General features: G+C 49.5%; 1 protein-coding gene across 7 annotated transcripts; it reads left to right on the top strand.

Moving 5' to 3' along the window:
- The first annotated feature begins 145 nt into the window (after positions 1 to 145).
- Positions 146 to 22948, top strand: LOC122364044 (nuclear mitotic apparatus protein 1-like). 7 transcript variants are annotated; one of them, XM_043334073.1, is made up of 17 exons: positions 146 to 246; positions 3146 to 3243; positions 3890 to 3975; positions 6225 to 6286; positions 6621 to 6778; positions 7036 to 7120; positions 7471 to 7598; positions 8484 to 8640; positions 8861 to 8994; positions 9368 to 9445; positions 9712 to 9916; positions 11187 to 17237; positions 18323 to 18468; positions 18859 to 19047; positions 20249 to 20503; positions 21139 to 21276; positions 22791 to 22948. In XM_043334073.1, exons 2-17 carry the CDS (start codon positions 3211 to 3213, stop codon positions 22812 to 22814), a joined length of 7929 nt encoding a protein of 2642 aa, XP_043190008.1. In that variant the 5' UTR covers positions 146 to 246; positions 3146 to 3210; the 3' UTR covers positions 22815 to 22948. The 7 variants fall into 7 exon arrangements, 6 of the variants coding, with proteins under 6 accessions (XP_043190008.1, XP_043190009.1, XP_043190010.1 ...); XR_006253474.1 differs by lacking the exon at positions 21139 to 21276 and having other exon boundaries at positions 20161 to 20503; XM_043334074.1 differs by lacking the exon at positions 21139 to 21276.
- The last annotated feature ends 1284 nt before the right edge of the window (positions 22949 to 24232 follow it).

Here is a 24232-nt window from a genome sequence, read left to right on the forward strand (position 1 = left end):
TTCTTTTTCCAAAATGAACGTGAAAAAATATGTTAATGCTGATTACATGAGTCGGGAACTGCCGGACTGTAATAAAAGAACACAAAGACTTGTCGTCAGAAATGGCGCAGGTGTTTCGTAATTGGAGCGCAGTCAGCTGAATTCAATTTGAAGAATCCAAATTCAAAACGGCTAGCCGGAAGAGAGTGGAGGGTGTGTGCGTGGTTGTGGGCGATTTTTAGTGTAATGGGGGTAACTTCCTTTAAGGTAATGTGCTATTTATTTTATTCCATTACTGACAAATGTTAGGACATTTCTTTACGCGCATGTATGAAAAACTGGAATGAGAATGGACCCGCGAATCATCAATGGTCATCCGGGCAACCAAAACTAAAAGTTTGAGTTGAAGTCAGAATCTGGATTCGGATTCTGCAATCGAAACCGTCTTTAATGTCTGTCTTCTAATTTTGTAATTGCTTTTGGTATGTTCTTAAAATTGTGTATGTGTCTGTGCCTACTCTTATCATTTCAGTCGGGGAAACTGTGGTCAAATCTTCCATTTTTAGAAAGCCTTCCATTTTTGGAAGGATTTTCTATATATGGGTACGCACCTTCCAAAAATGGGTACGCTGACGACGTCATCGTACCCAAATATAGAAAATGTTGCGCATATGTTGGAACTTACCGATTTCCGCCGAACATGAGGCAAATGCGACTATCGCCCCTGGTCGCTTTCTATTCGCCATAGTGAAGTGTCCATAATCTAGCGTGGATGCCTAAATCCTAGCGTGGATGTATTTTAGGTAATTTTTCAAAGTAATGAGTCGTGGAAAATTGACAAAAATTTACCGACAAACGATGGTTTTATAAGACTTTATCAAACATTTTGTAAGCAAAAAGCATCAAAAACGAAAAGTAAATATCCTTAAAAGTACTTTAGTGACGGGCCATGCTTGTTCGATACCGCCGACTTTATTTACAGTGCGGAATTGTCTGGACAGAGTGCGGCGGTTTCGGGAGTGTAGTGGCGAGTAAAACTTGTATTTGTTGCCGTTTTCTGCATTTATTAGCATATTGTGTGGTTGATTTCAATTTTTTAAGGCTTTTGCCAAACATTTGGGTGGAGGTCTCATCATTTTTCAATGTTTTTTTCCGGAATATGGGACGAATTAAATAGGCGTTGCTGCGCCGTTTTTCGTGTTACTTTCTATCGAAGGAGCATGAATCTTCAATTTATATGAGGAATAGTAAGTTTAATTTAAACCATTTTTTGTCAGGGCTATAGCTGTGTTCCTCCTGGTTGGTTATTGACCAGCTGTTTTCTCTTCTGAATTTCTATGTGTCCTCTAGAAGTAGAAAAAGAGAGCAGTGCGCCAGGACACCATGCTATTATATCACTATGTACATTGACATAGCATGCCTGTATTACCAACACTAGCACTGCTGCTTCTCCTTATATCAATGATCATAAATGGCAAAATCAACTATTAATGTTACACATTTAAAAAGGCCGTAACTTAAATCAAAGAATGTGAATCACAGTTGGGAACACTGAGATTAGACCTTCCAATTTTGGAAGCCTTCCATTTTTGGAAAATGCATACCCATTTATGGAAGGTCCTTCCAAAAATGGAAGGCTTCCAAAAATGGAAGGCTTCCAAAAATAGAAGATTTGACCACAGTTTCCCCCACTGATTTCAGTTGGGCAAACTAGACCTTTGGAATCAAAATATGGAGGCATCAAAAGATTGATTCCTTATGACCATATTTGGACATAAATGCAGACCATTTCTAACTCACCAATCACATAAAAATAAGAGAGTGTTTCAAGAAGGAAAATGCCTGATCTTGAACAGAAATGCTGGAACTATCTCCTAAGCAAAATAATATTGCTCCTATCATAACAATTTGAATTCTATAGGTAGTGAAAGGCAATCAAGGAATTGATTCACTTTAAACAGATAATCATAATATTGATTCCCCATCAGCTGGCTTATCATTATTTTGATTCACAGGTAATGTTAACAGATAGGCAACAATGACTTGCAGGGATACAGCATTTATCTTGCTATTATTCTCATTTAGTGGTATCCTCAGCACCATAACAGATACCTATAGCATTGTTGTACTTTACCTTCACTACATTTGATAACAATTCACAATTTTTAAATGTCAAGAATACAAAAACTGAAGCAACAGATAAAAACCATATAATAAATATAAAAGCGCTACAACAATGATAATTAGGGGTTTGAAAATTTCATTTTGCCATTTTACACAAATACTGATTGTTTAGTATGCAATGCATGATACAAAAATAACATACAGTGTGATTTCCTCAAAACAGCTTTTACGTGATGGACAGTGGCTCTGTCTTTTCCCCATTCACAAGGCCAAAGGGACAATATCTTAGTTTTGAGGTAACACTTTTTGCAAACCTTCCACATTTTTCTACCTTTTTAAAGAAAAATCTCACCGTCATGGGCCTTTTTTCAACCGTAACGATACATTTGAAGTCAAAAGTGTACCCAAATGAATCAAAAAATTGATTCCATGCCCATATTTGGTCATGGCTCCTCCCACCAGAATCAAATTATTGATGCCTCCATATTTTGATTCCAAAAGTCCAGTTTGCCCAACTGATTTGTGTTAGTTTTCTGAGTTGATTGAAGGGATGAAATGCATTTATGTTGATGGATCATTGGCTGACTGATGACTAAGAAAACTTTCAACTCAAACTTGGGCTTTTGCTTTTCATTAGCATTGCTCCAGGGTCCCGATTGTGATTGTAGGTTTCGATGCTGGTGTAGTGTTCTATAGGTACAAGGCACCATTAGGAATGCATTTTTTGTACCTAAGTTTTGATCATGGAAAGTACAGGAGGTCTACAAAATAAGTCCAGTCCGCAAGCAGGCAGTTGGAACAGAACAGGAGCAGTGCTTGGGTGATACCTGCCAACTGGTGGTGGGGACTTATCTGTAGACTGACTGTACATTTAAGTCACTGTAAGTGTGAAGCTATGTGATTTTCATCACATTCACATCACTGCTGATAATGGTAATGTGTGAATATGGCAATTCTTCACTGTTACAATTCAATTTTGATTTGAGCAAATTAAACCTGTTTGATCATTTGACATGCATAGACCATTTTTTCTTTGTTACAGCTTTTTACTTAGGAATTCAAGGCAAATACAGCCAACAGGTGCATTGTAAGCACAGCTACAGCACCATGAATCGTGTTGAGGATCTGGTTTTACAATGGGTAAGTAGAATTTGCATGATCAACTCAGCCAGGGCCCAACAAGGCCACTGCCAACATTCCCTTCTTTTTCTTATATCTCAATCTGCTAACAGTTAGTAATTGATTTATTTTTCATAAGTAGATATTTTTAATTTTAAGTTGCATTGAACTGTTGATAATCATTATCAGTTCATGTATCAGAATGGTATTCTCATGTCTTGCCTTTTCACATGTCTTTCTGTCTCTTTGATTGCATGACAATGAGAAGAGCATGGCTATGCTTGTGGATTTTTTCATGAAATACATTGTGATTGCAGTTGCTGATATGAGTGTTTGAGCATTCACTGTTTATGTCTTTCATGCTGGTATCTCTCAGCTTGGCTATCTTTTCAAATACCTGTATTAATATTTTCTTAATTTTGTTTGACCTGAATCAGAAAGTTATGTCAAAGATTGTCTGATGAGTTGTTTATCCTATTCCTTTCTAACGAACCTAATCTATGTTATTTCTGGGAGAACCTATAATCATTACTCAAAACACACTGATATATGTGGTCATAAATCCTCTTTCTTTGATTAGTACTGGGATATAAGCTGCTGTTTCTGATTTTGTTGCTATAAGGTGTGTGTTTGAGGTGTGCAGTTGCTATGACAATGCTTGTTTCAGGTGAATGTCCACAAGCTAGAAACTCCGGCGAAAAGTCTACGGGAGCTGCTGGAGCCCAGTGTGGCCCATATCATTCTCAAGCCTTTGTGAGTATCTCCGTTATACATTGGTGCATTCGTTTCTGTATTCCTGTTAACTTTTAAGCAAACAGTTTTTTATATTATCATGTCAGTTTATTTCTCCCTCGTTCTCAGTTGTTCATTCTTTGATTTCCTGTCTGCGGTATCGTCTCTGATCGTGCTGACAGAGTCATGTGTAACGTATTCCGTATCTCGATAGACGAAGACACGTTTGCTTTCAAATATGCATTGATTAGTTACTCTTGCTATTTGGGTAGCAGCAACCACAGCCGCCAGGGAGTCGGTAGATACGTTTTTTCGGGAGCTAACGGTCTCGCCTCTCGGTTGGTAGAGCATTGGACTTTCTGTGATAAAATTACAGGTTTAGTCGTTCCAAAGTTCGATTGACGAGATACGGTGCTTCCCTACTGAATTAGTATGCGTTTGGTGGGAGGAGCTGCCGCCAGTGAGTGGGATGATAGTGCGATAAACTTATTTACCCACGCTGGACCGCAGGAGGTGTGTTAACCCGCGCCCCGCTGGGGGTCCCGGATTTCCGCGCACTGCTGGGGGGGGGGGGTGAACACCCCCTTCTAAATCGGCTCCTGGGACACTTAGCGATACGGAGAAGGCGGCGTTCGAAAGAGCGTCAAGAATAATGACGAAATTACTTCGGTCACCTTTGTTCAGGTCACCAGAGGTCATTGGAGGCCAAATTTCACCGATTTTCAGGTCGAATGTCGGCAATTTGCAACAAGCCAAAGCATAACTTGGAAACTAATAGAGCTAGAGCGCCTCGGAAAAGCGCATTTGATAGTCCTAGACACTCTTTCTGAGTATTTTCTGAGATTTGACCTAACGTCAACGGTTGTGCCTGCAGGGAGCAAAAACTACCAAGTTATGCGATTTTTTCGGAAACAGTTTTTCTGCAATAACTTTTGACTCAAACCTTGCATGAGCTTACTTTTAACGGCATGGTGTTCCTCTCGTCAAGGCGCATGGAATGAACCATAATTTAACCTTGAAAGGTCAACTTCAAAATTTGACCTCGGATCAAGGTCATGGCCCGACCGGAAAGAGTCATCTTGCGTATTTGTTGATTTTTATCGTCGAGCTGAACACATCTAAAGCGCTTTCATCGCTCTAGCATGTCCCTATCAAAAGTTATTCGCGGAAAACGGTTGTATACCTTTGGTAACCTGAGATGACCTCATGGGCATGAATAAGGGTCACGGGTGCCATTTTCGTGTTCAGTGTGTCATAGTTACCTACTTGTAATTCAGTGTTTAAGAGTGGTTAAAATAAAATGACGTTCGTCTAAAAGAGGCGCCTTTCAATTTCCTCCCATCGACTTAAAATGGGGGGGGGGGGTCGAAAAGTAAATTGACCTGATCTTAGGTCACCGATATCAAAATTCTGGGATGAACATTCTGTACATACTGTTGCTCCTATCAATCGCTGGAAGTTTCAAACCGATCGATCACTCGGTGTAGCTATGACGAGCACTAGAACTTGTTCTGAAGTAAGGTCACTTGACGTGAGCTGGTGGGCTGGGTCTGAATTTTTTCAATGTGCGAAAAAGATGCATGAACGGCTGCGCCAAAAAGGGCAGCGCTCCGCGTCGATATTTGTGGAAAGCCGCAAAAGGGTGTCCCACCGTCGTTCCCTGGCCCGGCGCAAGTAGCCATTCAACTCTTCGCGATTCAGTCTCTAGTTGCCTGATATGCCGGACAGGATTGGGTTCGGCGCAGCGAGCTCTGTTTTGGTGGTCCAAAAGGACATATCTGCCCAATCACTGGAGGCTCCCTTTTCATGTTCAGGCTACGCAATTGCGAGAACGTACATAGTACATACCTACTTCGCTTCTGGTGGCGCACCTGGGGATGACAGTCTGCGGACCGGGGCACGGGGGAATCAGAAACCGAACCCTGGTCCTTCAGACACCCGAACAAACGTCTTAACCCTTATCAGCCTCACCACTAGGCTTATCATGGGCTCTGGGGCTGTAAATCTGCCTTTTTCAGTACTTGGGCTAGATGTATATGAAAATATTGCACTGTTTTAGTTTTCGTGTAGCATTGCCCAAGCTTGGAATATTCCTATAATTTGTGTACGTTGAGGTTGGGGTGAGGCGCTTCGGTAGAGTCATTTTTCTTGGACTCTTGGACATTGATCATCAAGTACCACGCATAAAAATATATATTGTTAAAGTTTTGTGTTTATTACCGAACAAATATCCATGTTAAAGTGAGCGCGTGGTCTGTTCTTGTTCACAGTAACCTCAACTTCTGCACTGATGATGGCCATATCGTGGCAACGCTGGAGAAGTTCATCAATGGTCAGTGCTGCTCAGATTGTTGTTAGATAGCAAATGCGGGGATTTCAGTATTTGCATGCTTTGCGTAGTTTTATAATGCTCAACACAAATGATTTCACGTCGGTGTGCTTCGATGAACTTGGTGACGTTTTACCATTCAAGCTTATCAAACCATTCAAAGCCTTTTTGTTTGTATTTCACCGCTAATTTCCTGCTAATCACCTGCTAATTCAAACTTAAGGCATTTATTCTCAGATAGAGGGTGCCTGGGTTTGTGGTCTAGATGTTTACCAATTCGCGCAGCGGCACAATTCTACTCACCAGCTGACTTCCTCACTGAATTTCGCCGCCTCAGGCCGGTTTCCGAAGCAGCCGATCAACTTTGTGCGCGTGCGCGCCGGTCAGCAGGACGAACTGCTGCGGCTCGGTGTTGTGCTGCTCTATCTGTCCTGTGTGCAGACGCGCAACCCTGGCCTCCAGCAGCGGCTCACCAAACTGCCCAACGCCGTACAGGTACGGGCGGGAGGCGACTGGCGCTTCCTCGACGGGCGCCGGAGCGGGGTGGCGGGATTAACTGCCAGGCGGGTGTTGGATAGGGGTTTAAATATGTGTGCAGACCTGACGGTGGATTGTTTCGGGAACTGGACTGTTGATATGCGACTTCGCCCCGTAATCCCGCCATCTGACCTCGTTTGTGACCCCGCCAGCTGACTCCTCCCTGTGACTGTGATCCCTCCCCGTGATCTGTCATCCCTTCTGGACCATTCCAGGAGGGTATGCGTTTCGTGTTCGAGCGGCTGATGAAGCGCGGGCAGGTGTCCCGTGACGACGTCACAGATGTCATCAACTCCGTCGGTACGCAGTGAAATTCCCTCGTACCTTAGCGAATGAGAGTAGATGTTGATGTATGTAATTAATTCCATTGATAAACAAGTAGTGCCATATGCACTGTTGGTTCCATTGACCTCTTCGGTAAATGTGGATTCGGTTACTTTTGGGTCGAACAATTTACTCCTTTTTGCTGTCTCGACACATGTTTTATAGATATTCACTTAATCAAAACGATACAGCACTGCTGCCAAGGCATCCCTGCTCCCTCAAGCGATTTTACCAGCATAACCTGTCTATTCCGCGCTAAGCCCGTGCGCGAAGTGCCCCGCCGCTCACCGCTGCGTCCCCGGTGTGACACTGGTTGACCCCGGCAGCGGAGATGGTGCGACTACCCACCGAGGCACTGCGCCGCCTCACCGCCTCGCCCGTGTCGCCGGCGGCTCCTTCACCGACGCTCTACTCTTACTCGCCGGGAAAGTCGCCCCTGCAGGCTATGTTCGATGTGAGTACTGCTGCTGGAGCCGCGGAGACTCCTGCGAACATTGTCGGTTGTGGACGCTGAATTTAGCAAAGTGATTGTCCGATGGTGCGGACCATTTTTATATATCATTTGCTCGTTTGTGATATTGGGTAGTTTTGAATGTTGTAGGGGAGTCGGTCTACGTTCTTTGATTGCTGATGAAGCATTGAGCTGTGTGTATGTTTTCTATTGGAAATATAATTTGAAATTCAGCAAATTATGGCGACGTTATTCGTTGACGAAGTGGTTACCTGCAATAAACCACGTAACTTCCAGTAATGCCGGCTTGCCTTGTTGAATCATCAACTTTGGAACGACCCAAGTACGTTTTGTTAAATAAAATATATGAAATGCATGGTAATGCTGTAATTGAAACTTTTCTCGCGCTAAAATGTAATTTTGGAAACACTCGCTGACGCTGTCCGACCGTCATGCTAGCACCCATCCCTCTGTCCTTGTGTCAGCTGACCTCTCCCCTCTGTCCGTACTGATCCTCTCTCTCTCTCTCTCTCTCTCTCTCTCTCTCTCTCTCTCTCTCTCTCTCTCTCTCTCTCTCTCTCTCTCTCTCTCTCTCTCTCTCTCTCTCTCTCTCTCTCTCTCTCTCTCTCTCTCTCTCTCTCTCTCTCTCTCTCTCTCTCTCTCTCTCTCTCTCTCTCTCTCTCTCTCTCTCTCTCTCTCTCTCTCTCTCTCTCATTCTCCCTCTCCCTCTCCCTCTCCCTCTCTCTCTCCCTCTCCCTCTCCCCTCTGTCCGTACTGACCTCTCTCTCTCTCTCTCTCTCTCTCTCTCTCTCTCTCTCTCTCTCTCTCTCTCTCTCTCTCTCTCTCTCTCTCTCCGTGCTGACCTCTCCTCTCTGTCGGTGCCGCCAGTCGCCCGTGCTGCAGGAGGTGATCCGCCTGAGCCGTGCGCTCGACACCTCCGAGAAGGAAGTGATAGCGCTGCGAGAGGCCAAGGCTCGCGCCGAGGACGAGACGGCCGAGGCACGCCTGGAGGCCGAACAGTACGCTCAACGCGTCGCCGACCAGCGTAAGTCTCCAGAGAGGAGTCTTCCGTCAGGACGCGGGGCTGGACTCACTGGTGGCTTGGTTTTAGGACCGGACTACAGTCAGCTGCGGTGGTTTTAGCACCAGATCTGGCCCGTCACCGTTACAAAACGACATTGCTGCGCGTTTGCTGACTGTTTCCCTCATGGCTGCTCTTTCCCTTGGCATCTGGAAGGAGACTGATGTTGTGTGCTGTTCTCCAGGGTCAAAGTCTGAGCAGCTGCGGGAGCGGCTCGATGAGAAGCGTCAGGAGATTGCCGAGCTCCAGGCTAAACTGGGCGACCACGGCCAGGTGCCGCTGACGGAGGAGCACCGGCGCCGACTCCGAGAGCACAAGGTGAGCCCCGCGGACGGGATTGGGGGGGGGAGGGGTGGGGAACGCTCTTACTGGGGAGGTTCCGCGGGCGTTTCCTCAAGGGAATGAGTTGATTTTATCGTATCGTTTTGAATTTATCGTTTTTATCGTATTTATCGGAGTAGCAGTGTCATGTATAATTTGTATATCTTGTCGTTTGATGTATACCGACTGTAGTTTCACGATGCTCGTAGCACACATGCATGAGCACCCGAATCAGTTTTCACCACTGACCACCGAATGCCCAGGCAGTATTTCGGTATCTGAGTGTTTTGCCCATAGAATCAGTTGCAATACGAATTACGAATACTGATACAATGTGCGGGGCCGTGGCTGAACTATTCGTTTTTTTCAGTCACTGCTGAAGGAGAATGAACAGCTCCGATGTCAACTGTTGGACGCGACCACTGAACGGGACGACTTCAGCGCAAAGGTGAGCTCAACTAACGGCTGAATACCAGGGGATTTATAGTGGTTGAACAGTGAAATTTCGGGTCATAAGTTACCTCGATGTGTTGCTGTGTAGATCATTAACATGAATTTCTTCAGAATAATTGATTGGGTTATTGGATGTTGTTCAATTGGTATTTTCCTTAACGGTATTAAGTAGACACAGTCCGTCCGCCGTGCCATGACCGGCGACATTCCGTGTTCCCTGTGTGGTCTCCAGTCCCTGACTATCACTCCCCTCTCGGTCAGCTGGAGCGGGTGCGCGCCACCCAGCAGCGCTCTGTGCAGGAGACGCTGGCGCTGCAGCGCGCTCTGGCCGCCGCCGAGGTCAGCCAGGTGCAGCTGGTCGAACAGAACGACTCACTGACGGGCCGGCTGACGCAGCTGGAACACGAGCTGCTCATCAGCAGCCAGATGATCCATGATCTGCAGGCGCGCCCGACCAGTGACGAATGTGAGTGGGGCGAGCAGTGTGACGACTGTGAGTGTGAGGAGTGGCCGTCCCACCTGGGGCTGGCGGGCGGCCAGTGGGATGGACAGAGACGAAGTGGGATGTCGGTGGGATGTGGGCGACCAGGTGGGATGCTGGTGGGGCGGGAAGACTGAGGACCAAACGAGATGCCATGCATGATGGGATTGTGCCGTGCTGAGGGCGCGGCCTTCTTAGGTACGGCTGCATACTGAAATCGGTCGGTAGCAGTAGACGAACGGTAGTGACGATGTCGATATTAACCTGCGTCCCGCTGGGGGTTCTGGATTTCCACGCCCACGTTTGCTTGTTTTTTTTTTTTTTGTATTCTCGTTGTCACGAATGGGGGTCTACGATGTATTGCAGATGGCTGATCGGCTGATCTGACGAATTTTTCTCACTCTGTTAGCTAATTACGGAGCGAGCGAAGCGAGCGGAGTCTTTCCTTAGATTACCGGAAATTTCTGAGTATGAGCGGCCGGCCGGCCGTGCGGCCGTGCGGACGCTTTTGCGAGGCTTATATCTCAGCAACCCCTTGACCGATTTATATGCGGTAAATTTTGTAGGGTAGCTTCATTCCTTCTACCAAGTACTGGACTATTCCCGATGCATGTGGGTGACCCCTTATGCACGTGCCACGTGCAAAACGAAGAGGTGTCAGTTTTGTAATTGTTGCAATATCTCGGTAACTACTTGGCCGATTGCGCTGAAAGTTGGCATGTAGGTAGGCACCCACTAGGCACTGCATATCCATGTGCCAGAGTTGGGTTGCTTCTGCACGTGCGCACGTGACCGGTTACCGGGGACCGGTTAGTAGGGTGCCGTGCAAAAGTCAGTCGGGACCCATTTTGCACGTGCGCACGTGCAGGGTGCCGCTTCCAGATCTGGAGAACGGCTGGGCCGATTGTGCTCAAATTTGGCACATCGCTAGAAACCGGTCAGTAGGGTGCCGTGCACAAGTCAGTTGGAGGTACCCCCTCGAAATTTCGCACGTGCAAGGCCCACCTTCTCGCTCGCTCCGTTAGTCGCCCCAAAAGGCGCTGTACTGGTTTTTAGTGTGCCGAGTAGTTCAGAATTTTTTAAAGACAGTATAATCTAGCTAAGTGCGTTATTCCGTCGCTCTTTCGTATTTTTACGAGCTTTGTTGTCTCTTTTTAAGCTATTCAAGTATTAAAACGGAGAACTGCTTTTGAGTGCTTACTGCGTTTGGCGCTTTCCAGCCCTCTGACCTGTCCACGGCACTGTCTGTCGGCAGCAATGGACCAGTCGCTTCCCAGCCCGGCCGGCCCGGCCGCCGGAAACCTGGCTGCCGAGCTGGCGGTGGCTGAGAACGCCGACCTGCGGACACAGGCCGAACAGCTGGACCGGGAGCTGCGCGCGGCGCGCACCCAGACCCAGCAGCTGCAGGAGGCCGCCGAAAAACAGCAGGAGGCGCTGCGCACAGCGCGCGCAGAAACCCGCGAGATCCAGACGCTACTCACGAGTGCCAAGTCTGAAGCTGATTCTGCCCTGGAAGAGAAGGACAAAACTATCGAGAACCTTCAGACCCTGCTTCAAAGTGCCAAGGCTGAGGCTCATTCTGCTCTGGAGCAGAAGGAAGAGAGCATCAAGAACGTTCAGGATGCTTTGGAAAAGGCCGAGTATGAGCTACAGTGTGCGCACCAACAAAGGGAAGAAGCCGTGCAGACACTCCAGCTGTCTCTTCAGAGTGCCAAAGCTGAGTTCGAATCTGTCCTTGAGGAGAAGAAAAACATCATTCAGAACTTTGAGACCTCCCTGGAGTGTGCCAAGGCCGAGGCTCGGTCTGCCCTCGAACAGAAGGAACAGGTCATTCAGGATCTTCAGACTCGCCTCCAGAGTTCCCAGGCCGAGGCTCATTCTGCGATCGAGCAGAAAGGAGAGGAAATCCGAGCTCTCCAAAGCTCACTGGAGTGCGCCAAGGCCGAGGCTCAGTCCGTTCTTGCTCTGAAGGAGGAGACGATCCAGAAGCTTCAGGTCATACTGGATAATGAAAAAGCTGAGGCCCTGTCTGCTCTCAAAGAGAAGGATGAGGCTGTTCGAAACCTTCAAACATTGCACCAGACCGCCATGGCTGAGGCTCACTCTGCCCTGGAGCAGAAGGAAGATAGTCTGAAGAACCTTCAGGTAGCATTGAAAGCTGCCCAGGACGACGCCCAGACTGTTCTCAAACAGAAGGAAGAGGCCATCAAGAATCTTGAAGCTGCACTACAGAGTATGGAGACTGAGACTCAGACTCTCCTTCAACGGAAAGAAAACGTCATCCAGGACCTTGAGACGTCCCTGAAGAACGCGAAGGCGGATGCTCAGTCCGCCCTGGAACAAAACGAAGAGGCAATCCGGAATCTCGAGTCCTCGCTCGAAAGTGCCAAGACTGAAAGTCAATCTGTTGCTGAGAAGAAGGAAGAGGCCATTCAGAATATGCAGACGTTACTAGAAAGTGTCAAGGCTGAAGCTCAGTCAGTTCTTGAAGAGAAAGAAAAGGCCATCAAGAACCTTGAAACCTTGCTCGAGAGGTCCCGCACTGAAGTTCAGTCTGCCGAAGAGCAGAAGGAGGAGGTCATCTGTAACCTGGAGGCAGCACTTGAGACTTCAAAGGCTGAGATTCAGTCCGTCCTGGAGAAGAAACAAGAGGCCGTCCAGGAGCTTCAAGCCAACCTGGAAAATGCCAAGATTGAGGCTCAATCTAACCTTGAGCAAAAGGAACAGGCTATCCAGAACCTCGTGACCTCACTGGAGAGTGCGAAGTCTGAGGCACAGTCTGCTCTTGAAGAAAAAGACAGGGCTATACAGAACCTTGAAACACTGCTGAAAACCTCCAATGCTGAAACCCATGCTGTCCTGGAGCAGAAAGAAGAGACGATCCGGAAGCTTCAGGTCACACTGGCTAACGAAAAAGCTGAGGCCCTGTCTGCTCTCAAAGAGAAGGATGAGGCTGTACGAAACCTTCAAGCATTGCACCAGACCGCCATGGCTGAGGCTCACTCTGTCCTAGAGCAGAAGGAAGAGAGCCTGAAAACCCTTCAGGTAGCATTGAAAGCTGCCCAGGACGACGCCCAGACTGTTCTCAAACAGAAGGAAGAGGCCATCAAGAATCTTGAAGCTGCACTACAGAGTATGGAGACTGAGACTCAGACTCTCCTTCAACGGAAAGAAAACGTCATCCAGGACCTTGAGACGTCCCTGAAGAACGCGAAGGCGGATGCTCAGTCCGCCCTGGAACAAAACGAAGAGACGATCCGGAATCTCGAGTCCTCGCTAGAAAGTGCTAAGACTGAAAGTCAATCTGTTGCTGAGAAGAAGGAAGAGGCCATTCAGAATATGCAGACGTTACTAGAAAGTGTCAAGGCTGAAGCTCAGTCAGTTCTTGAAGAGAAAGAAAAGGCCATCAAGAACCTCGAAACCTTGCTCGAGAGGTCCCGCACTGAAGCTCAGTCTGCCCAAGAGCAGAAGGAGGAGGTCATCCGTAACCTGGAGGCAGCACTTGAGACTTCAAAGGCTGAGATTCAGTCTGTCCTGGAGAAGAAGCAAGAGGCCGTCCAGGAGCTTCAAGCCAGCCTGGAAAATGCCAAGATTGAGGCTCAATCTAACCTTGAGCAAAAGGAACAGGCTATCCAGAACCTCGTGACCTCACTGGAGAGTGCGAAGTCTGAGGCACAGTCTGCTCTTGAAGAAAAAGATGGGGCTATACAGAACCTTGAAACACTGCTGAAAACCTCCGATGCTGAAACCCATGCTGCCCTCGAGCAGAAAGAAGAGACGATCCAGAAGCTTCAGGCTACACTGGATAATGAAAAAGCTGAGGCTCTGACTGTTCTAAAAGAGAAGGATGAGGCGCTTCGAAACCTTCAAGCATTGCACCAGACCGCCATGGCTGAGGCTCACTCTGCCCTGGAGCAGAAGGAAGAGAGTCTGAAGAACCTTCAGGTAGCATTGAAAGCTGCCCAGGACGACGCCCAGTCTGTTCTCAAACAGAAGGAAGAGGTCATCGGGAATCTTGAAGCTGCACAACAGAGTATGGAGACTCAGACTCAGACTCTCCTTCAACGGAAAGAAAACGTCATCCAGGACCTTGAGACGTCCCTGAAGAACGCGAAGGCGGATGCTCAGTCCGCCCTGGAACAAAACGAAGAGACGATCCGGAATCTCGAGTCCTCGCTAGAAAGTGCTAAGACTGAAAGTCAATCTGTTGCTGAGAAGAAGGAAGAGGCCATTCAGAATATGCAGACGTTACTAGAAAGTGTCAAGGCTGAAGCTCAGTCAGTTCTTGAAGAGAAAGGAGAGGCCATTAAGAATCTGGAAACCTTGCTCGAGAGGTCCCGCACTGAAGCTCAGTCTGCCCAAGAGCAGAAGGAGGAGGTCATCCGTAACCTGGAGGCAGCACTTGAGACTTCAAAGGCTGAGATTCAGTCTGTCCTGGAGAAGAAGCAAGAGGCCGTCCAAGAGCTTCAAGCCAACCTGGAAAATGCCAAGATTGAGGCTCAATCTAACCTTGAGCAAAAGGAACAGGCTATCCAGAACCTCCTGGCCTCACTGGAGGGTGCGAAGTATGAGGCACAGTCTGCTCTTGAAGAAAAAGACAGGGCTATACAGAACCTCGAAACACTGCTGAAAACCTCCGATGCTGAAACCCATGCTGTCCTCGAGCAGAAAGAAGAGACGATCCAGAAGCTTCAGGCTACACTGGATAACGAAAAAACTGAGGCCCTGTCTGCTCTCAAAGAGAAGGATGAGGCCGTTCGAAACCTTCAAACATCGCACCAGACCGCCATGGCTGAGGCTCACTCTGTCCTAGAGCAGAAGGAAGAGAGCCTGAAAACCCTTCAGGTAGCATTGAAAGCTGCCCAGGACGACGCCCAGTCTGTTCTCAAACAGAAGGAAGAGGCCATCAAGAATCTTGAAGCTGCACTACAGAGTATGGAGACTGAGACTCAGACTCTCCTTCAACGGAAAGAAAACGTCATCCAGGACCTTGAGACGTCCCTGAAGAACGCGAAGGCGGATGCTCAGTCCGCCCTGGAACAAAACGAAGAGACAATCCGGAATCTCGAGTCCTCGCTCGAAAGTGCCAAGACTGAAAGTCAATCTGTTGCTGAGAAGAAGGAAGAGGCCATTCAGAATATGCAGACGTTACTAGAAAGTGTCAAGGCTGAAGCTCAGTCAGTTCTTGAAGAGAAAGAAAAGGCCATCAAGAACCTTGAAACCCGGCTGCTCGAGAGGTCCCGCACTGAAGCTCAGTCTGCCCAAGAGCAGAAGGAGGAGGCCATCCGGAACCTGGAGGCAGCACTTGAGACTTCAAAGGCTGAGATTCAGTCTGTCCTGGAGAAGAAGCAAGAGGCCGTCCAGGAACTTCAAGCCAGCTTGGAAAATGTCAGGGCTGATGCTCAGTCTGCTCTTAAGGAGAAGGAAGATGCCATACAGAACATGCAAGCCCTCCTCCAGAGTTCTAAGACTGAATCTCATTCTACCCTCGAACAGAAAGAAGAGGCCATCCGAAACCTTGAGGCCTCACTGCAGAGTGCCAAGGCCGAGATTCAGTCTATCCTGGAGACGAAGGAAGAAACTGTTCAAAGCCTAGAGACTTCTCTGAAGAGTGCGAAGGCAGATGCTCAATCTGCCATGGACCAGAAGGATGAGCAAATCGGACAGCTGCAGGCCTCTCTGGAAAGTGCTAAGACTGAGGCTCAGTCGAACCTAGAAGCGAAAGAAGAGACCATTCAAAACCTCCAGGCCTTGCTAGAGAGTGCGAAGACCGAGGCTCGATCTGTCCTCGAAGAGAAAGAAGAAACCATCAAGAACCTTCAGACAACCCTGAAGGGTGCCCAAGATGACGCTCAATCTATCGCTGAGCAGAAGGAAGAGACCATCCGTGGTCTCCAGGCATCCCTAGAAAGCGCCAAGGCCGAAACCCAGTCTTTGGTCGAAAAGAACGAGGAGACCATACAGAACCTTGAGCTTTCACTGAAGAACGCCAAGGTAGATGCTCAATCTGCCCTCGACAAGAAAGAAGAGACTATACAAAACCTGCAGACCTCTTTGGAAAAGGCCAAGTCTGAGGCTCAATCTGAGCGCGTGATGAAGGACGAGACTGTTCAAAAACTGGAGACCTCACTAGGAAGTGCCAAGGCTGAGGTTCAGACTATTCTAAAGGAGAAAGAAGATGCCATCCAGAGCATTCAGGCCTTGCTTGAGAGTTCTAAGGCTGAGATGCAGTCTGCCGTCGAACAGAAAGAGGAGACCATTCGCAGCCTCGAGACTTCCCTTGCGAGTGCTAAGGCCGATGCTCAAGCTGTTATCGATCAGAAAGAAGACGCCATCCAGAGTCTCCAAAACTCGCTGAAGAGTGCCCAGCTTAAAGCCCAGTCTGACCTGGATGAGAAGGAAGAGACCCTCCAAGACCTTAAGTCTTCACTGGATACTGTGAAGGCCGAAGTTCAGACTATCGTGGAGCAGAAAGAGGAGGAACTCCAGATCCTCCAGACATCACTAGAGAGCGTCAAGTCCGAGCTGAAAACGGTGCGCGCCGAGTCTGAGCGCCTGGCGCAGTCGCTGCGGACGGAGGTGGAGGAGGCGCGGTCTCAGATGGAGCGGGCGCAGAGCGAGCAGCGCACTCAGCACCTGCAGCTGCAGCGCCTGCGGCTGGAGAACCGTCAGCTGGCCGAGCAGCGAGACGGCGCCGACCGGCAGGCCGCCGAGCGGCTGCGCGCAGACCTCGAGGACCAGATCAAGGCCGAGTGCCAGGAGACGTTCAACACCGTCTTCCGCAAGACGCGCGACGAGATGACGGCCAAGGCGGCGTCCGATCTGAAGCGCCAGGCGGCCACCTACGACCGCGAGGTCAGCCGTCTGTCAAGCGAGAATCGCGCGCTCCTCGACAAGATCAAGCAGCTGAGTGGCGTGTCGGACCAGGCTCGCTCCGGGTACGAGAGCCGTATCACGCAGCTGGAGCAGGCGCTGCGGCGCTCCGAGTCGGAACGGAAGACGCTGGACGCGCAGCTGGCCCTGGCCGACCGCCGGCTGCGCGACATGGACCGACGCGGCTCGACGGCCGGCAGTCCGCGCCCGCGCTCCGAGGCGGCGCGCCCGCGCAGCGCGCTGGTGGCCTCCACGTCTGAGGTGCTGCGCCCGACACACGAGGGTATGCCGCCGCCGGACCGGCTGCCCAAGAGCGTCAGTCACGGGGAGGTGTACGCGCGGCCGTCGCTGCCGCCGGGCGCCGGCGCGCTGTTCCCCTGCAATGACGAGGAGCCCGAGATCTTCAGCTCGTCCTACCTCGGCGTGCAGGAAGGTGAGAATGGGTGGTCTCTTTTCCGCTTTGGCGACAAAGCTTACTCTACTTGATGGATTTTAACTTTTCTTAGTGTCACCGTTTCTCTCTTACCTGGTACTGTTCTGATCCAAGTTATATTGCACCAAGATCATTATCAAGCTGATGATAAACTTATTATTTTGATTACGGAGCGAGCGAAGCGAGCGGAGTCTTACGTAGAATAACGGAAATTTCTGAGTATCAGCGGCCGGCCGGCCGGCTGGCCGTGGTCACGATTCTGCGACGCTTATATCTCAGCAACCACTTGACCGATTTACATGCGGTAATTTTTGTAGGGTAGCTTCATTCCTTCTACCAAGTATTGGACTATTCCCGATGCATGTGGGTGACCCCTTATGCACGTGCCACGTGCAAAACGAAGAGGTGTCACTTTTGTAATTGTTGCAATATCTCGGTAACTACTTGGCCGATTGCGCTGAAAGTTGGCATGCAGGTAGGCACCCACTAGGCAATGCATATCCATGTGCCGGAGTTGGGGTGCTGCTGCACGTGCGCACGTGCAGGGGTCGATTCCAGATCTCGAGAACGGCTGGACCGATGGCGCTCAAATTTGGTACACGGCTAGGGACCGGTTAGTAGGGTGCCGTGCACAAGTCAGTTGGGACCCATTTTGCACGTGCGCACGTGCAGGGTGCCGCTTCCAGATCTCGAGAACGGCTGGGTCGATTGTGCTCAAATTTGGCACATCGCTAGAGACCGGTTAGTAGGGTGCCGTGCACAAGTCAGCTGGAGGTACCCCCTCGAAATTTCGCACGTGCAAGTCTCACCCTCTCGCTCGCTCCGTTAGTCGCCCCAAAAGGCGTTATACTGGTAAGAAGATAAATCATCGTTTTTTACAAATTAAATATATTGGACGCATTTTGTATAGTAAGCATGATTCAAATACTGACCAACGACAAATGGCGTCAGTGATGTGCGGCTGGTGATCATAGTGCTGACTGTTTGATAAGAAGGAGCTTGCTGCTTTGACATCAACTAGCGCTCAGTTACCGAGAGACGGTGACAAGGATTCCTTCCACTGACACCGTCCCGTGCCGCGCCAGGACGCTGCGAGGTCGACTACCTGGGTCGGATGAGCGAGCTGCAGCGGCGCAACTCGCTGATGCCGCCCCACCTGCGCTCGTGCTACGCGCCGGAGATCAATGTGCTTGGCCAGGCCTCGGCCACCATGTCGGAGAATGAACTACGGGTGAGTAATGGGACATTCGACGGCTGAGTAGAGGACAGAACACGCAGTTAGTGGTAGATATGTCAGCAGAGCAATAGATGTAGCGCTTGTAGTTGTGGGGCTGCGATATGCTCTACGTTTTTATGTTTTTTTTCGTTTTTGATCATGATATTAGCACTTTTGTTTTGGGGATTTGTTTTGGTTGTAGCGTAGGACTGTTATCTCATTTAGTGTTTAAACTGATGAATTAGTAAAACAGTCTCTATTTATCGACCTTAAGTGCTCTCGTAGAAATTTCCAAATCTGTCTTACGTAGTGAATCGCTGGTCAGCTTCATTCTATCTTTTATCCATCTGCCTGTCTTTCTTTCTCTCTAACTCGTCGTTGTCATGGCGACGGCGGCGCGCGCAGAACGGTGACGACATCTCGCGCCTGAGCGCGCGCACGCGCCGCGTCACTCTGGACTCGCCGGCGGCCAACACGCGCTCGGCCAAACGCAAGTCGGCCGAGAGCGCTGCCGACGTGCTCTCTGACAGCCTGGACAGCAACTCGAGCACGTGCAGCATCAACAGCAAGCGCCGCCGGCGTGATCAGCTGCAGGTACGAGTGTGTGCCGAGGTGACCGGTCGACGGTCTGCCCCTGACTCTGCCGCTCGCCGTTTAGCTCGACGTACGCAATGATTTCGGAGTTTGGACGTTACAAAGACGCGCATAAACAGCATTTCTGGGGGGGGGGGGGCTTGAGAACATAAACGAATTATTATTTATATCGATGTTACTTTTTGCAGCAGTGCAATCACATGATTGCTTCAACTTTAAAAAATTGTCGCTGTAATTTTTCCCTTGTTATTTGCTACCTTTTTGCGATCATTGTATTCATTCCAGTCATACGCCCAGGCACCGCGAGTCTATTTAATTTAAACTTGATAAGGTTTTATTAAAATGAATACTTTTAGCGCGCACTGTTGATCATTTTAACGTGTAGCTATTGTGCAATGTGCATGCGTTCAATTTCGGCAGCTCGGGAACTAACGAATGCACTTGAATTGCTGCGTATGGTCACTGGTCGGTAGCTTAGGACTATTAGCAATGAATTGTATGGCTTTACATCTGTAGGTGAATTCAGGCAAGTTACATCTGTGTTATTCTTTATAAAGCATATATCATATTTTGCTAGCATGCCACATAATTTTTTTGGTTGGCCGTAACAGAAATATATGGCATGTGTGAGAGTGGATAGTATACATATAGTTTTACTAGTTTAAAATGTTCCGACTGGCGGCTAGTTTAAAATTTATGTATTTTGCCACCGCACTTACACAGCGTATGGAAATGTGAAGCAATTTTGTACATCATCTCTTATGTTTGTAAACAGTATAACTCTTAATTTGTAGTGTTAATTGATCTACAGTCTTATTAGTTATATAATCTCGAACGGTAATGTTCCTCGTAGGCGGTCAGTCATGGCATGTTTGCTGCAGTTTTGGCCCTGGTTATTCGCTACGGGAGCCCGCTAACTGACCTCAGGTTGTCCGACCGTCCCCGTTGGGCTGATCTGCTTCTGACCCTTCTGACGACTCGGCGTAGCCGTTCCACCCGACGCCATGCTGTGCCGACTCTCCGCTGACTCCAATGACCCCTGCTAATCCAAGAATCCTCCGTTGATCCAGGATCCCCTGCTGATCCAACAATCCTCCGCCTCCTTACCATCAGCCGCCTCTCCGCCCAGTGACGCTCTGCCCACCGGCCGCTGTGGGTCGGCCCCCGCTGACCCGGCTGGACCGCCGCCCTGTCGCATCAGACGTCGTACGCGCGCCCGAGGCGCGGCAACCTGACCCCGGCCAAAAACATCAAGCCGGCCGACGACGACAGCTTGAGCAGCACGCGCGCCAGCTTGACCAGCCAGGAGCTGCCGGTGGACGTGCCGCCGGCCGCCGAGCCGCCCACGCCGCTGCTGGATGTCGGTCAGCAGCGCAAAAAGGCCAAGACGCCCTCGTTTAAAAAGCTCTTCCGGTCGGCACGAGCAACTAAAGAGAACCACAGAGCCTCAGATAGGGTGAGCGGGAGGGGGTGAGCGGTCTGGGATAGTGAGTGGGGTGAGCAGAGAGTTAGTGAGTGAGTGAGTGAGTGAGTGAGCGTTTTTGGAGGTGAAAAGGTGAGTAACCAGTGAGTTGGTGGGTGAGTGACTGACTGAGTGAATGGCTGCGTAACAGTGAGCCTAGTATGCTCGGTAGTTCGAACTATCACTTAGTGTTGTCTGTCGGTTATTTTTATTTCGCAGTTTCCGTAGCTTTATGATTTTCTGTGTATCTGTTTATGTTGGACCTCTCGTAGTTGTATATTGCTGCGCTCTGAGAGGCGGTGGTCTGTCCCACGCCACAGAGTCGCGACTGACTGCTGTCGCAGGTTTGTAGTCTGTTGTAGTGTCCAGTGCGTCATGTCCAGTCGCTGTCTCAGCCGGGCGCTCCGTCCCGGCTCCGCAGTAACCCGACGGGAGTGGTCATTGGTTACTAACACGGTAACACGGCCGGTGGATGTGTGCTCCACCAACACACCCCGCCACATAACTACTAACGGGGCAGCTACCCGGGAAACTAACCGGAGCGGCTCTAACGCCTGACACGCCTCCACCGCCGGGCGCCATCAGTCTCCGTGACTGACGCTGACTGACGCCGCCACTCCCTCTGGCAGTCCATCGACGGCTCCTACACGTCCATAGGCAGCACGTCGTCGCTGCACGCTTTCAACACGTCCAACGTGTCGCAGAAGGCTGCCAGATCGCGCAGCGTCAAAAATCCCTTCAACTCGTCGCGGATGTATAACGTGCAGGTAAAGGCGAATGAGCGCGCCGGCCTCGGTGGGCACTGGGCAGAAGAGCACTGTGGGAGGGACGCACTGTGGTAGCACCAAGTCAACGCACATCGTAATGCAGCATGCGTATTCACCATAGATGGTTGAGGCTATTGCGGTATTGTAGCTACGCCAGCACTATCACATGTTGCATATTTGGGACGTAGGATACTGCACTGTTGTATGGCTCAGCTATCAGCGCCCATACTTTGGTTCAAAAGGGGTTACGGCAGGGTTTTTACAAGGCGTATGGAGACATAAATCATTGCTTTCTGGGGCTTGATTTCACTTCATTAGAAGTCAACATTGTATCGAGCATTGACACAATGGCGGCTTTTTATGACTATATGAGTTAATTTAATGGGTGGGAAAAGTCGGATGGCACAGCTCACGTCCCCATTCAATAGCACAAACCACACACTTGCATGACGCACTGCTCACTGGCCTGAGTATTGGTGTTATATCTGGTATGCTGGTTAGGGGTCTCTCAGCTTGGTGACTGGCCGGTGGAGGGGGCTGCACTGGCTGCAGCTTATCGTGGCTACAGCTTATCGATGAATTAATTACGATCGTCAAGTTTGAACGACACTCTCTCCCTTGATCCGTCAGTAGTAAAGTGACGATTAGGATTATGCATGGTAAGCGGAGATGGTTGTACTATGCAGTATGCATGTGGTGTTCTTTTGAAGTTGTTTACACAAAATACACATCCGGATCACCTTTTACGTTATTTTTTTTTAATTTTTACACTAGGAAGTGTTAAGTGTTGTTTTTTTTTACCGTTTTTTCCAGGACTTTCCTGTGTCTTATTCCCTTAAAGGGACCCTCCCACCTTAGTTTTAGTTTTGAGCTGAGATAGCCAAAATGGGGTCCCTGGCTTGTACTTACCGGTTTGAGCACTCTTAACATCGAGAAAGGCCTCAAATAGAAAATATCTAATTTCAAAGTTGCAGCACTTTGGATTCAGATGGGCTTATGCATTTGAATGCCCCCTCTGAATGTGTGACGTCAGCACAGATCTAACCATTTTGAATCTTTTACTAAAACGTTTGGTAGCACGCGGTGGTATATGGGAGATCCCAAAAAGTAAACAAAAGTGAAAGTCTAATGTCTTGAAAACCGGGGAATATTTTTCGGGAAATTTGGTAGATATTCGTTTTCGCTCTTTCTGAACCGAGTGACATCACTTTCACGCCAATTCATTAACTTTTTTGAAGGTGGGAGGGTTCCTTAAAGATAAGTCGTGCTCAGTACACGTTCTGTCACGGCGGGTTTTGACGTGTAATGTGCCTTGTGTTTCATGCATCGTAGACCCGGCTGTCCTGCGGACTAACCCTTCCCACTGCGCCCTTAAAACCCAATAAACAAACAACAAACATAACCCCCACTGGCCACCCACTGTGTTCCGTGCCACAAGCTGTGTTAGCTGTACCGCCCCTGCGCCACGCACCAACCCTACTGGCCCGTGTGTGACGTCATGTTCTCTGTTGCAGAACAAGCTACTGCCAAGGAAATGAGACCAGCAGCTTCATAATCATCGTCAATCGTCATTAGTCTTCCGCGGAGCTTTTAGTCACCGTTTTAACTTGTATAGTCACGCCGTAACTTGTATAGTACCGTATTTTACTTTGAAATAAATGCATGCTTAGTCTGTCATGTTTCGCTTGAGAGGGTTTGTGGGGGGGGGGGGGGGAGAATGTAATTTTTGCGATATGCGGCTCACACTGGTCTGCTGCTGATTACGTCAGAAATGTAGTGAAACATTAATACTCGGGTCAACCGAAAGGCACGTTTGTTTGGTCACCGAACATCGTGGTGGGCCGAGAGACATCGATCAATGAGCGGCTGGTACTGGACACAATAAGGCACCGGGCAGGGTACCGGTAGGTACCGGAACACTGCAAGGGCTCCGTCACTATACAATATGGTTGAGGCGGACGAAGGCCGTTTGAAGTCGATTCTTTCCATGCAGCACCCATAGGCATAATGTTAAGGATGTAAAATATTGGGGGGACAAGTCCCCCCCCCCCCCCCCCGGTGGCGGAGCCCATGGAACACTGGTCCAGGACAGTGAACACCGGAGCACTGGGTAGGGTATCAGGATAGAGCGCTGGCCACCGGGCGGGACATTATACCGGAACATTGGGCTGGGTATCAGACCGGGGCACTCGGATACTGGGTGGGGCATCGGACCGGACCGAGCACTGGACACCGGGTAGGGCTACACACACAGCAAAGGCAATGCACTGGAACGGGGGAACGGATCGGAGTAGTCAGTACTTCTCAGCGGGGCGCCGGATAGGACTGGACCGGAGCTTTGTACCGGTGATTGGTGAAGGATATCGGACCGGATATTCGAGTACTGGGCGGGGCGGGTAGGCATCGTAGGCATCGCACTTGCTGATCCAAGGGGAGGCGCTTTCTTCCGACGGCACAGAAACTCGTTCGGGAGCATGTAGTGAAATACGATGAGCTTTCTCTTTTTAACCCTCGCCTGGCCGGGGGTGTTTTTCCCCGGTTGATCAAACACAGCCCCCCACCCCAGCCCGGGCGGTTGGCGCCGAGCACCGGTCGGCTGTCCTACCTTTCGTGATTCGCCAATGATACGGAACCAGAGGATTATCAGCAGTCAACGGACCGCCGGACACCGGGCTTACTGTGGGGGACCGACGCCGCAGCAGAGCAGTGAAACTATCACCCGTGAAAAGGGGCGTGATTACGAGTACTTCAGCCAGCAAAATGTCTGGGCCGTATATGGTTTTACTCTGGCTGGCTCCGGCGCTCTTGTTCCGGCCGAAGTACGGGCAAGGTCTGGAGCTCTACTCGGGCTGACACCCGATATCCCGGAGCTCGCCCGCACCACAGCCGGACTTATGCCGCATCAGCCGTGCCTTACCTCAACCGTACGAGTACTTCAGCCAAAGCAAGCCAGAGC

Source organism: Amphibalanus amphitrite, unplaced genomic scaffold (assembly GCF_019059575.1).
Source record: "Amphibalanus amphitrite isolate SeventyFive unplaced genomic scaffold, NRLGWU_Aamphi_draft 000653F_arrow, whole genome shotgun sequence".
Taxonomy (NCBI): domain Eukaryota; kingdom Metazoa; phylum Arthropoda; class Thecostraca; order Balanomorpha; family Balanidae; genus Amphibalanus; species Amphibalanus amphitrite.